The sequence below is a fragment of the Vipera ursinii genome (genome assembly GCF_947247035.1).
Source record: "Vipera ursinii genome assembly, chromosome: Z".
NCBI lineage: Eukaryota > Metazoa > Chordata > Lepidosauria > Squamata > Viperidae > Vipera > Vipera ursinii.
This window is the reverse complement of record NC_139517.1, coordinates 40,835,913-40,849,061: the sequence shown is the minus strand read 5'-3', so window position 1 is coordinate 40,849,061 and position 13,149 is coordinate 40,835,913. Positions and strand designations below refer to the sequence as shown.

Sequence of the window (13,149 nt, the reverse complement as noted above, 5' to 3'; positions counted from 1 at the left end):
AGAGATGTCAATAGAAAGCAAGAGGTCCAGTCCATGGCCACTCCTTTGTGAGAAGCCACTGGTACTTTTTAACATCTACATGAAACCACTGGTAAGATCATCAGACCCTATGGGATTAGATATCCTCAGTATGTATCTCCATGATACAGTTTTACATACTCCATCCTCTGGTAATCCAAATGATGCTGTGGCCATCTTTTCTCAGTGCCTGGAGGCTCTAGGGATCTGGATGGGGGACAACAGGCTTCAGCTTAACCCAGGCAAGATGGAATGACTGTGGGTGGAAGGGACTTCAGGATCCAATTGTTTATCATCATTAACTCTGGATAGGATTGCACTATCCCACACAGATCCGGTGGGGGAACTTGGGAGTCCTCTTTACTCATGACTCCTGCACAAAGAGCAGGTGACAGTTGTGGCAAAAAGGGCCTTTGTGCAACCTCATGTTTTGCCCCAGGAACACCCTTACCTGGATCATGAAGCACTGAGCATGGTCACTTATGCCCTAATCATCTCTCAGCTGGATTACTGCAACAGACTCTATATGGGGCTGCCCTTGAAGAGTATTTGGAAGCTGCAGCTGGTATAGAATGCAGTGGTGCACACACTCCTGGGAGTCCTAGGACTGCACATATAACACCACTATTGCATAAACTGCAGATTACCAGTTTGCTTCTGGATGCAATTCAAGGTGTTGGTTGTTACATTTAAACTCCTACATGGCTTGGATCCAGGGCATCTGAGGATCTGTCATTCCCTGATGGGACAAGCTCATGCCAGAAGAAGGAGCCTGTACTAGGAATCCTATCTGCTAAGGAATTCCAGCAGGCAAGTTCAAGGATAAGAGCCTTTTCCACTGTGGCCCCATCCTTGAGAACTGCTCCCACCCTTTTGGTCTTTCAGAAGGATATTAAAATGTGGCTTTGCTGGCTGGCCTGTGGCTCTGAAGAGGCTACTCATTGCTTAAGGGTTGAGAGGGTAAGAAGACCTTATCCCCTATCCTGTCATCTCTTAGTTCTAGTTTTAATATACCTTCCATACTCTTAATCTGTGCAGTTTTAGTGTGTTGTAATATTTTAATTATTTTTCTATTCTTTTTAACTTGTATGCTGCCCAGAGTCACATATAGGGGAATGGGTGGCATAAAAACTTAATAAATATTAACAATAATACTTGGCCTTGAAGAAATGAACTGGTCTTAGACTGTCAGTCATGGTTAGAGAAGCAACCACCCATATCACTATGGCTTAAATGTCTTCATTTATTGAGGAAATACTCCTCAGTAAAGTGGTATATGATTAACATATATTTAACAGAAAAGGGTTTTTTCTATAAAGCATTATGTTTCCTTTGAAATAATTTACAGAGGGTTCATTATAGTAAGACCAATGCTAGTCTGTTAGCAGAATCAACTCTCTCTCTCTCTCTCTCTCTCTCTCTCTCTCTCTCTCTCTCTCTCTCTCTCTCTCTCTCTTCCTTAACATAAAAAAATAGCTTTTCTGAACTGATACCTTGCAGATGTCTCCTGAAATTAAGTAGAAGTTTGTAAAATCAGGCAAAAAATTACAAGTTTGCCACTCTCTAGTTTCCTGTACCAGGAAGTGGGAGGGGGGGGAGAACCCTTATGGCTCCTATATGACTCATCTATCCTCATTTGGGAGCACAGTTTCAGCAAAAACAGCAAACATTCTTATTAGTGTAACTTGACATTTCTCTTGCTGATTCTTTCTTGACACAGTTGGAACTGACTGATATTAACCTACATTGGAAATGTTTTACCAATTCTTGCTTTCCAATTCCAATGTTAAAACTAGAAGAAGAAATCTATGTGATTGGAAACTTTGCTTTCCTGTCTTAAATGTGATTTCAGTCCAAACAGCTATTATCACCTTTCTCGTTATCAACAACTTAACAAGCTATTTTGTTTGAGGTTTAACATGTATTGTAATTGTTGTGTGTCAACTGATTCATTGGAAAGTGACAAGAGCTGAATGAATATATAATCTTGGATAAGTTTCACTAGTAGAACTCCCCTCTAAAAGGATAATCTGATACCAATTTCATGCATATGTGTATACAGACAAAATACAATGTATGTCCAATTCTCAAAAGGTCATGGAAATTATTTTTGTGAGGTCAAGAAGCCTTTAGGCTCTTTCCCCATTAAACAGGATAGCAGGCTTCTCCTGAATATGACCTCAAAATTCCCTTGGTAATGTTTAAAACAATTTATAATTAAATAAAGAATGTCTCTCTAAGCAATATCAAACCTACCTAAAGAGTGACACTATTGAGATAAAGTAGCTACTGGCATCCTTATATCACTGGGTGCCCAGACTTGTGTTCGCTGCATAACTGGATCAAGCAACTCCCAGTTTTAAAGCTATGTTTATGACAGAAGCTTCATCACAATTCTGCTTTTTTCCTTACTTATTGCTTTTAGTAAACAACAGTGAACTTACGTGACAGAGCACTGGGCAAAGGCGAGATAATTCACCAACACATCAAGACCTCTATTCTCTTCATTTAGGAACTCCTGGACCCAACTGTGGAGAAGAGAAAACAACACATGAATTTACTCATTTACTTCTCTCTCTGCCTGGAACTTCCCCAGGACACTCACTTCCAATAGGGTACAGCTCAGGGCTGAATAGTGGAGTCCCAGGTGTTGTTTGAACTTGTCTATTTTCTTGCAAATATGTTACTTATCTAGATAACATCTTCAGTGCTAGAAAGGAGTAGGATTTGCTCTCTGTTTACATACAATAACTTGGTAGGGGCATGGTTTGTCCTTGGTAGTTCCTTGATTAGGCTGTTGCTTACTGTTTGATTGTTTGTCCAAGCTGGTAGTTCCTTGATTAGGATATTATTTACAGCTTGTTTATTTATCTAGTGCAAATCCCTGCTTATTTGGGTATTGACTACTGAAAGAGGTGTTCTGAAGATAACTCCTTAATTTAATTATAATGGACAGAAACTCATAGTTTCAACTGGAAAACTGAGCATCCTAAGCCAGGCTAAATCTGGCACTTAGACAACTCAGGCATCAACAGGCACATAGAGATAAATATTTATATACAATTCAAAAGAAGCAATAAAAAGGAAACAAAAACCCCATTAACACCTCCTCACCAATCAGCACCCCAGGTAAGCAGAGATTTACACTAGATAAACAATGAAGTAAGAAAGAACATTCTAAATCAAAAAACCACCAAAGAGAAAACAATACCCCCATCAATTTGACAGGGCAAGCTGCCATATATAAACAGAGAGCAAACACCACTCTCTTCTAGCACTGAAGATGTTACCTAATCAGTAATGAAATGTCTACAAGAAAACAATCAAGATCAGAAAGTACCAAAGATTCCAGAGAATACTTGCTTGTTCACACATTATTTTTTTACTATGGTAAATCAAAGGTACTTTGATTTATAAATGTGTCATATTGTAAGTACCATAATTCCTTTGTCAACATTTGAAGAACAGAAATTTGAGAAAGCCTAGTCCTAACAAGTATTTTCACTATTGATTAACATACTATGTAATCATTTATAGCAATTTTATTGTGTGCATTAGTATCTTCTTTTATTTTTCTTAACAAATGTTCTCCAAGTTATATTTCTTGTGCTGTAATCCTATATTCTATCTGCCTAGCATTAAAATCAAACAAACGTAATTGAGGATTCTTCTTCATTGGCATATGTAGGATAGACGCAAAGGCCTTTTCGAACATGAACTGAAATTTACATTCACATAAATCACTAAAATTCTGGAATAATCACTCAGTCAGGCAATGCCCATTCCCAGAAAATCAAGTATTGGGCAGGATGCATTCAATGATGGTGGCATGCCTTCTCTCCTGCCTATCCCATCCTACTCCCACTTCATCCTCATTTTCTGTGTTGCTTGGTGTTACTCAAAATACTTTTCTCCATTAAAAGTATTTATTTATACCAATGTTTTCAAAATCTGCAATTTTAAGATGAGTGGACTTCAAATTCCCAGAATTCCTCAGCCAACATGGGGAACTGAAGTCCACTCAGTTGCAAAGTTTGGAAAAAAAAACTTATTTATATTATGAATGTTAAGACTGAAAGGATGAATTTCTCCTTTGCCCAGAAAAAAAAAAGATGGGGAACTAAAATATGTTTCGGTGCCTGAAGTTCTAAAATGATAAAACTTGAGATTTTGCACCCATAAAAACCTGTTCTCTCTATCTCCATCTAAAAATTCTCCTTAATTAATCCTTACAATGTTTTTATTTTTCAAACTTTTGTGCTATACATTTTTTTTCTAGGATTTGTTTTTAAATTAGTAGTAGCTAAATAATAAAGCTAAATATGGCACTATTCACAAAATTAACAATTGTGTGGATGGCTTCTTGAAATGCAAAAGAAGACGACTGTCCTACTGTGACAGATGGGAGTCATTAATAGCTTGTCTGCCATTAAGATCCTAATTCTCATTCTGGATTTCATTTCTCTTCTCCCCCCTCCCCCGCAAAATTTGCTTTCTATGCAGAAAATGGGAACTATAGCAGACACAAGGGGAATCTAAACTGAGATGGTGCAAAGCAAAGTATTAAAGAATAGTTTGGCATTCCAATGAAGTGTGTGTGAGTATGTATATGTGCCTACATCCTACTTTTATCTGTGGAATTCTAATTATATAGTTTTTCCTTTTTTATACTAGTCTACTCAAAAGACAGTACAAATTAGCACTATGCATTACTTTGGAATGAAAGGGGAAAAGGTGTTTAGTATAATCATGTAGTACCTGGTTAATGTAGGTAATATACAACAAATTATAAATGTGATGCAAATGCCAAAGAAAAGGGGAGAAGGGGAGGAGGAGGAGGAGGAGGAGGAGGAGGAGGAGGAGGAGGAGGAGGAGAAGAAGAAGAAGAAGAAGAAGAAGAAGAAGAAGAAGAAGAAGAAGAAGAAGAAGAAGAAGAAGAAGAAGAAGAAGAAGAAGAAGAAGAAGAAGAAGAAGAAGAAGAATCTTTAATGGCCAAGTGTTATTGGACATGCAAGGAATTTGTCTCAGGTGCATAAGCTCTTGGTGTGCATACTATGAATTCCACTATGTCATGAAAAAAATTGTTTGGTACCATTTCTGCTGGGTTGCATTGCCTCTCCTGGTACCCAGGACCCAGTGGCGTAGCGTGGGTTGTCAGCACCCGGGGCAAGGCAAGTAATTTGCGCCCCCTAACCTGTGGATTTTAGCACTTGAGTCTCTTCCACTAGCTCAGGAATTCTGGGAGTTGAAGTCCATGAGTCATAAAAGAGCCAAGGTTGCCTACCCCTGAGTTAGGTTCAAGGCAAAAAAGGGTCTCTGGAGAAGAGGGAAAATGCTAGTTTAAAATTGAAACAAGGCAACTTTAAGGTGCCTCAGCTGTGATTTAGGATGAGACAAAGAGAGGACATGGCGTTGAAAATGGTTAATGGGGCATGTTTGTTCCACTCTTAGTGGACGTCAGGATAAACCCCACGAGAGAATGACCTTACAACAGATGTGAATAGGCTTGGACTACGTTTGTAGATTGAGTGCATACATCGCATGGAGCGATGATGGGCTTCATCAAGATTTATGATCCCACAATTGGCTAGTTTTCTCCATCTTGTCCTAAACCCTGGATACCAACCACGGTTTATGGCTTAGCATGTGGCGTGGGGTTGACCCAACATGTTAGGCGACAAACAATGACTTCCAACTTACAATGCCTCAGCTTCCCAAGGTTATTCCAAAGCCGGAAAAGCCAACCAACCCACCCTGCAGCTTTGCCTGCTTAGGCTGAACCCCAGGAATTCATACTTGCTGCGGCGCCCGACCCATTTTCTGCCCAGACGCTGCTTATCCAAGCCAAGCCGCCTCCTTCTCTTTGGCACCTCACCCCAAAGATTCGCCGGCCTGGCTGGAAACTCTCGCTGCTGGCGACGTGTGTCGGGGGCGGCGGTCCCGATCGCCGATGCACGGTTGGATCGGCAACCTGCCGACGCAGCTTTCGTTCCAGAGCAGGGACCCCCGGAGAGACGCTGCAGCGATCCTCCCCCCGTGGGAAATCCACCCTCTTTCAAGCCCTGCCGCGCCCCCCCGCCTTTGGCAACTGTCCCCGGGAGCGCCTTGGGAGAGCCTCCGCAGCGGAGCCCCGGGCTTGCAGGAGGGCCGCGCTCTGTGCACGCTCAGGAGCCGCCTTCTCCTTTGCGGGGGGGAGGAGGGAGAGAAGGCTTCCGTCCAGCGCCGGAGCGAAGGCGGAGCGGCCCGAAGGAGGAGTCACGCTGTGTGGTTGTGTGTTTGTGTGTGTGTGTGTGTGTGTGGCACGCCATGGGGCGTCAGGCCCTTCCCGGCTGGGGCTCCGGTGCCTCCGCCCTGCCGGATCCCGGCGCCGTCGAGCGCGCCCCCCCAGATGTTGCGCCCGGTGCGGCCGGCCCCCCCTGCACCCCCCACGCTACGCCACTGCCAGGACCTATATCTCATTGTAATGTGTAATTTGTTTTGTCTTTTACATTGTTTTGGGCTTAACAGTATATTTGATCAGAAAATGCTGACAAAATGTGGGCTTGTTGGCTTCCCTTTTATCTCCTCACTGCTTGCAGGCAGTTGGTCCAGAGAGATAAATGCTTTCTCATTCAAACTGTTAATTAGCCTGCATACATCACTGTCCTTAATGGTGTTGGCTGCTGCCTCCAACATGCTCGGGTCACCTTCTCTACAGAGGGCCAAGGCCTTTGCTGGAAACGTCAGCGGACTTTTAGAAACAGGGAAAAGAGTGGAATTCAGCTTAGCTCCCGGCAAAAGAAATTAGCCACTTAGCCAGATTAATTAGTCAGTTAACCATTGAGGCTGATGTTCATTTTAACAATTAAAATGTAACATCACACAGACAATTCTTAACACATTTTTCATCCCCCTGGTGCTTCAGCAGAAGGCTAACTAGTGAGAAATGAATTTATTCTGTTCCCCTTTGTCTTGGTTTCTTCTCTTCAGTCATTAGTTTATTTGTTCCAAAAGTAAGACACTAAAGGAGTTGGTATAGGATTACTAGTTGGAGCACTGTAAAAGAAAATGCAGGACTGAACCATAAGACAGGGAACTGTAGTCAATGAATTCAGTCTAGCTTCCCTCTTAAGTTTCCAGCTTAGCCCTGATTCATAAGACCCTATTGATATTATGTACTGTATTTACCTTCTTCCCTTTCAATAATGTCACAAGCAAAGAGTCTTCAGTCTATCCTACTTTAAGCCAGACCAATAGTTTTAGCACATACCTCCCCCCTCAGTATCCCTAATTCATGTGTTGGCAACCCGCGGCTCCGGAGCCGCATGCGGCTTTTTCAGGCATCTCCTGCAGCTCCCAGTCCTCTGCCATGTGCAGTCCCCCCCCCCAAAAAAGTTCAACCAATCAATTCAAACTTCTCACACACAAAAAAAATCTCGCAGTTTCAATTGATTGGTTGAACTTCTTTGGTTTGTGGGACTGCCCACAAACCTCTTTTCTTCTTCGGACTGCACATGGCAGCAGAAGAAGGAGGAATGCTGGACAGAAGGTGTGTGGGTTGGTCAGATGGGGTGTGGGGGGGGGAGGCGGAGGATGATTGAACACGCAGGTGAGGCAAAAGTGCTGCTCGGGGCTGGAGGGGAGGCCGGGCAGATTTTTCCCACCCTGCCAGGCAAGCAGAGGCTGATCAAATGCACCTGTGAGGCAAAAGTGCTGCTTGGGGCTGGAAGAAAGGCCGGGCAGATTGCCCCCGCCCTGCCAGGCAAGCGGAGCCGCAGCACTGTTCGGCAGGCACAAGCAGCCGCGATCCAAGCACAGCCCCTCCCCACTCTCCTCCTCCTCCCCTCGGAAGAGCTACGGGGCTTAGGAGCCTCCCCCCATGGTCCCCCCATCCACGAGGGAAGAGATGCAGCAACCAGATTGACGGCGCCTTCTCCTCCTCCTCCAAAGGTGCACTTCCCAGCTCCGAGGGATGAAGGCAAGCCGAGAAACCGAGCTCCACTTTGCCTGATGCTTACTTTTGCTTTCCAAAGTGGCCTCGGCGTCACCCGGCCAGTGTCCTTGCTTTGCAAGGAGCTCAGCCTGGATCAGCTGGTGGGCAGGTCATGCATCCTCCTGGCCTTGCGGCTCTCCTCACTCCCACTCTTCTCCAGCCCAACCCGCTGCCCCAGTTGGAATGCTTGCAGATTTCCCCCCCCCCCTCAAAAAAAACAAACAAATAAATAAATAAATAGAAAAGGCTGATTTTAAAGGTTGTCCAGCTAAAAGGGAGGAAAGAAGCTGGGCTGGAGCGCCCTGGAAAGGTGAGCAGGCAGCGCTTCTGCACGGGCTGGTGTGGCTTTTGGCAGGTTTGCCTGCAATTAAGGCAGGGCAAGGTTTTTGGCTTACAGGAGGCTGAGGGGGGAAGCTGTTTGTGGGGGCAGGTGTCTGCTCACCTAAGTTCGAATGTGTTTCTTTTGCATAGAGGCTGCTTTGCTGAAGGTTATATCTTTCTTCCTTCCTTCCAGGAAAAGTATGTGTGTGTGTGTGGGGGGGTGATTCCCAGCTGCGATTCCCGTGCAAGATTTCCTGCTTGCAAAAGGGCAATCACTTCTGCCTCTCTTGCAAACACTGGGATTGGGCAAAGAAGGGAAACCCCCTGCCCCACCGCCTCCCTTCTACTTTTGTTCTGCAAGGGGGGGAGGAGGAAGGCGGCGGCGGAGAAGCAGCGGGCGAGATTGCAGCCCAGCCCAGAGAAGGGGAAGGAAGAGCCACTTGGAGAATGCGTCTTTCTCCCTCCACCCGCAGAGAGAGAAGCCCCCCTTGCCTGCCCGCACAAAGCTTCCAGCCACGCAACAGCGAGTCAAGCGGCAACCGTTTTCTTTCTTTCTCTTTATTTTTTCCTTCCTTCCTTCCCATATTCTTCCTGCCTTCTTCCTTTCTTGTCTTCCTTCCCTCCCTCCCTCCCTCTCTCTCTCTCTCTCTCTGTCTGTCTGTCTCTCAGTAAGCAAACAATCTGGGCTCTGACTGGCTGCTCCGCACTTCCTCCTCCTCCCCACCCCCCCAAGTAAACTGCATGCAAAAATCCCACAAAAAACCCCAAATCCCACAGCAGGCTGAAATAGGCAAGCCCAAGCAGCAGCCTCGGAAGATTTGCCTCAGCAGCTTCTCCCTGTTGGCCTCCCCCCCCCCCCCCGCTCCCTCCGAGCAGTCTTTTCTGAGGGGAGAAGCCAGGATGGCAGAGCCATCCATACCAGAGCTGGACAGGGGGCTGGGCCAGTACATGTTTCACCTTAGGTAGGCTCCACTCTTTAATCAAGCCCCCTGTTCTGTGCATGCACACATTTTGCAGCTCCCAGGGTTGTTGTTTTTTTTTTGTGAGGGAACTGGCCTTGGTGGCGCAGTGGGCTAATGCCTCCTTAAGTAACACCAGCTGCCTGCGATTAGTGCAGGTTCGAGTCCCACCAGGCTCAAGGTTGACTCAGCCTTCCATCCTTCCCAGGTAGGTAAAATGAGGACCCAGATTGTTGGAGGCAATTAAGCTGACTTTGTAATAATGCCGCTTGGGGTGTGTGTGAAAGCCCTAACAAGCAGGCATATACATAGAATGAAGGCTACTGCTAAGCTTGTAAGCCGCCCTGAGTCTTCGGAGAAGAGCGGGATATAAATGGAATTAAATAAATAAATAAAATAAACTGGTTCCAAGTGGCTCTTTCACCAATTCAGGTTGCCGACCCCTGACCTAATTGTTCATTCCAAACACAGGTAGAGAATCCCTAGGCATTCTTGCCTACTTTGAGGCTGAGAAAGGGAGGATCAAGCCTGGATTTACTTTCTTTCAAGTGTCACTTTCCCACTTCACAGGCATTCTCCAGGTCAACACATATTGCATGAAATAGTTTTTACAAAAGCAGAGATAAGAATTTAATGAGCTTGAGGTTCAATGCATATGAAGTCAACAGCAGGAGCAGGAGACATTACCTATCGTAAATTATACCAAGCTGTAGTTTCTCGATTAAGTAATAAATAACATTAAACCTCTAGTGAAGGGCTTACAAACTGTACATATTCTAAACTGGAAACCAACAAAGCCATATTATGTGTAAAATGTGAATTCCAGCAATGTTATAATCAGTTTGGTTTCATTTACTTCAGCATTTCAGATGTATTCTAAAGGAAACTTTATTTCTTCATTCCTTAAATTGATATGCTCCTCAGCCCCAGAGGAACTCAGTGGCTAACAGCCAGAAACTTCATTTTAAAAAGTCCTCAATAATGATACCCCCCCCATTAGAAATCTCAACAGCAACATAAAAGATTAAAAATAGATATGCAAAGTCATGTTTATGCATTCTGACATTCAAAACATTTCTTCCTCCTGAGCTAGATGGAAGGGCCAGCTCTTAACTTCTCATCTATAATCCAGGAAGGAATCGCCATATGGAGAGAATTCCATAAGCTGGGACAGTGACTGGAAATACTTGTTCCCTAGATTTCATTAGAACATAGGTAGCTGGATCTGAAGAGACTTGGCCCTGTTTGATCTGACTGGACAAACAAATGAATGTTGGATGTACTGTATATAATCAAGTCATCTAGTTATTCAGATAGCCTTATTCAAACCTATTCAGTATATGAGGATTGGACCATTTATTAATAAATACATTACTCAATTACTTATGATGTTTAAAAACACAAAACCTAAACAAGAATTAAGAGCTTGCCAGAATTTCGGAGTGGGAGGGAGGATTACAAAAAAAATCTGGAGACAGTAATAGCTAGTTATCAACTATTATGAGCAAGAGTATATAAAATTGAGCTTTAAAGTTTTTTTAAAAAATTCCATTTATATCCCGCCCTTCTCCGAAGACTCAGGGCGGCTTACAAACTTAGCCCAACAGAAAATAGAAAAAATAATTATTATGTTTTATTTTTAAATTTTTTATTTGGTGTCAAGAATCACTTGGTGAGATGGGTGGCAAAACAAACAAATTTAAAAATTACTGGTCTTTATATCATTACATTATTTATTTATTATATTTGTATATTCCCAACAACTCGGGGAGGTTAACAGGTAAGACATAGGAAACAAAAATAATAGTAAAAACAGGGAACAAAAGTTAACCTCAAATCAGCACCAAAGCCTTCAAATTGCAAGCAAGGTGGTTGACTCAACAAGCAAAGCAGTAAGTCCAGAATGGCCAGTACCAACATTAATCACTCAGTCTAGTAGCTGCCAGATATCATTTAAAAACTCAGTGGTCTTAGAGCATATACTTTATTGATGAGCTATGGGCAGTTTGCAAAAGACATGATTAGAACCCATAATTTTATTTGGACCCTTACAATATCTATACTGTGTAAGTAAGGTCAGAACACCATTACTGCCATTGTTTGCAAAACTAAAAATAGACCTTATGTGTAAGCCCTGAGGATACCCTCTTGATCAGTGGTGTCAAACTGCCGGCCCACAGGCCGGATGCGTCACATGGAAGCAGCACCCCATTGCTGGCAATGGCAAAACACTCCCGATACATTGCGTGACATTGCATGATGTCACGAGTTTGACATGTCTGCTCTTGATTAATCAATTTGTATGTCAAACCCGGAAAACAAATGACATAAAACGGCATTTTTCTGGCTGTTCTACAGTTATGGGACTTTCTTCCCACCCAGAAAATCATCAGAGATTTGAATGTTAGAACAAAAGGTTATAAATAGCTATTTAGCAAACAAGGGCCTTGTCTCGTGGCTTTGAACTGTTGATATATTGTATATTACAGACTGTAGTTGCAATTCCAATTTCTATTTAAATATGTGCTAACATCAATTCAAGCTGCCATTCTTATTGAGCCCTAAGGAAAGAGCAGGCCAAAAATGGAATGAAGAAAAGAAGTATTAAAAACAATCACACAGATTCTAAATACTCCCCACCCTCCCAGCTTCATCTTTTCAGTTAACAAATCCTCTGGAAGAACATCCAATCTACTTCAGGGCAAGGGATATTAACTTCTGTCCCTTGTGTTCAGATCTTTGGTTACCCTGGACTGCTCCATCAGGAAGGTGAGATCTGTTGGATCAGTTTGTCCAGGAGCCTTATGGATCCTGTTGGTTTACAGAGAATGGTTGGGGAGTTTTCCAAGATTGTGGTGAGCTATTAAATAGAGATTTTAGTAAATTCTTGGAATGAATGGAGGGTGACAGCCCTTCATTGGATTGCTCTTAAGTAGCATCTCTTTGCCTATCAATGCTAAATGCCTCCTGGTTCACTGAGGAGCTCTAGGAAATGAAGCAACAGAAAAGATATCTATGACATTGTTGGAGAAAAACTGGGAGTGAGCCTGATTTTAGATTAAGGAGTATCTTATGGCAGTAAGAACAATAAAACATGATTTTTTTCATTTTTAGCATATCTGCAATGTGTCACCCAACTGATCATATTTGGGGTGAGCTGTACTTTTTTAGGAAGGGAATGTTCTGATGAACATCTTGAAGAGATGCTGTGAAGACCACACTAAGTTTCTATAGATATAATCACTCAGATTATTATTTCTGACTAGGGGAATCCTATTGAAGTGGGTTAAGCTCTATTATCTGGGAGGAATTTGAACCTATGAGTCTTGAGGAACTGCATACCGTGTTTCCCTGAAAACAAGGCCTACCCCGGAAATAAGCCCTAGTTTGATTTTGGAGGGTGGGTCTAATGTAAGCCCTGCCCAAAAACTAAGCCCTATTTTTGGGGTGAGGCACAGAACTAAAAATCAATCTAGGGAGGAGGTGGAGATGTGGAACTGCCCCACGTGCCCTGCACCCACTTACCTGACAGCCAGGTGTCTCCTTGCCAGTACACGTCTTCTGTGGTGTCTTCTGCAGCCATGCCTGCATTTCTCAGTCACGGGCCTTTCCAGAAGACCATTGCAGCCAAGAACTGAGCTATGACTGAATCTATAGCTCGGTACTTGGCTGCAGTGGCCTTCTGGAAAGGCCTGACTGCAAAATGCAGGCTGGAGCTCCATTCTGAGCTGCAGAATGAAGCTGCTCCTTCGGCTGCAGAAGAAGTGGGCTGGCTGGGTGGAGTTGTCGGTGCCAGAGGTGAGTATAAAAGACATCCCCCCCTCTGAAAATAAGACCTGGCGCCTCTTTCGGAAGGGCCCCCCCCCAAAAAAAGACACG

At 43.6% G+C, this 13,149-nt stretch overlaps 1 protein-coding gene across 1 annotated transcript in view; it reads right to left on the bottom strand.

Moving 5' to 3' along the window:
- LOC310649453 (formin-like protein 1) overlaps window positions 1–13,149 on the bottom strand; it is a 103,640-nt gene that overhangs the window by 36,576 nt on the left and 53,915 nt on the right. The window contains exon 5 of the mRNA XM_083377861.1: window positions 2,463–2,546. Coding sequence (XP_083233987.1) covers window positions 2,463–2,546 — 84 coding nt within the window. The remainder of the gene's footprint in view (window positions 1–2,462; window positions 2,547–13,149) is intronic.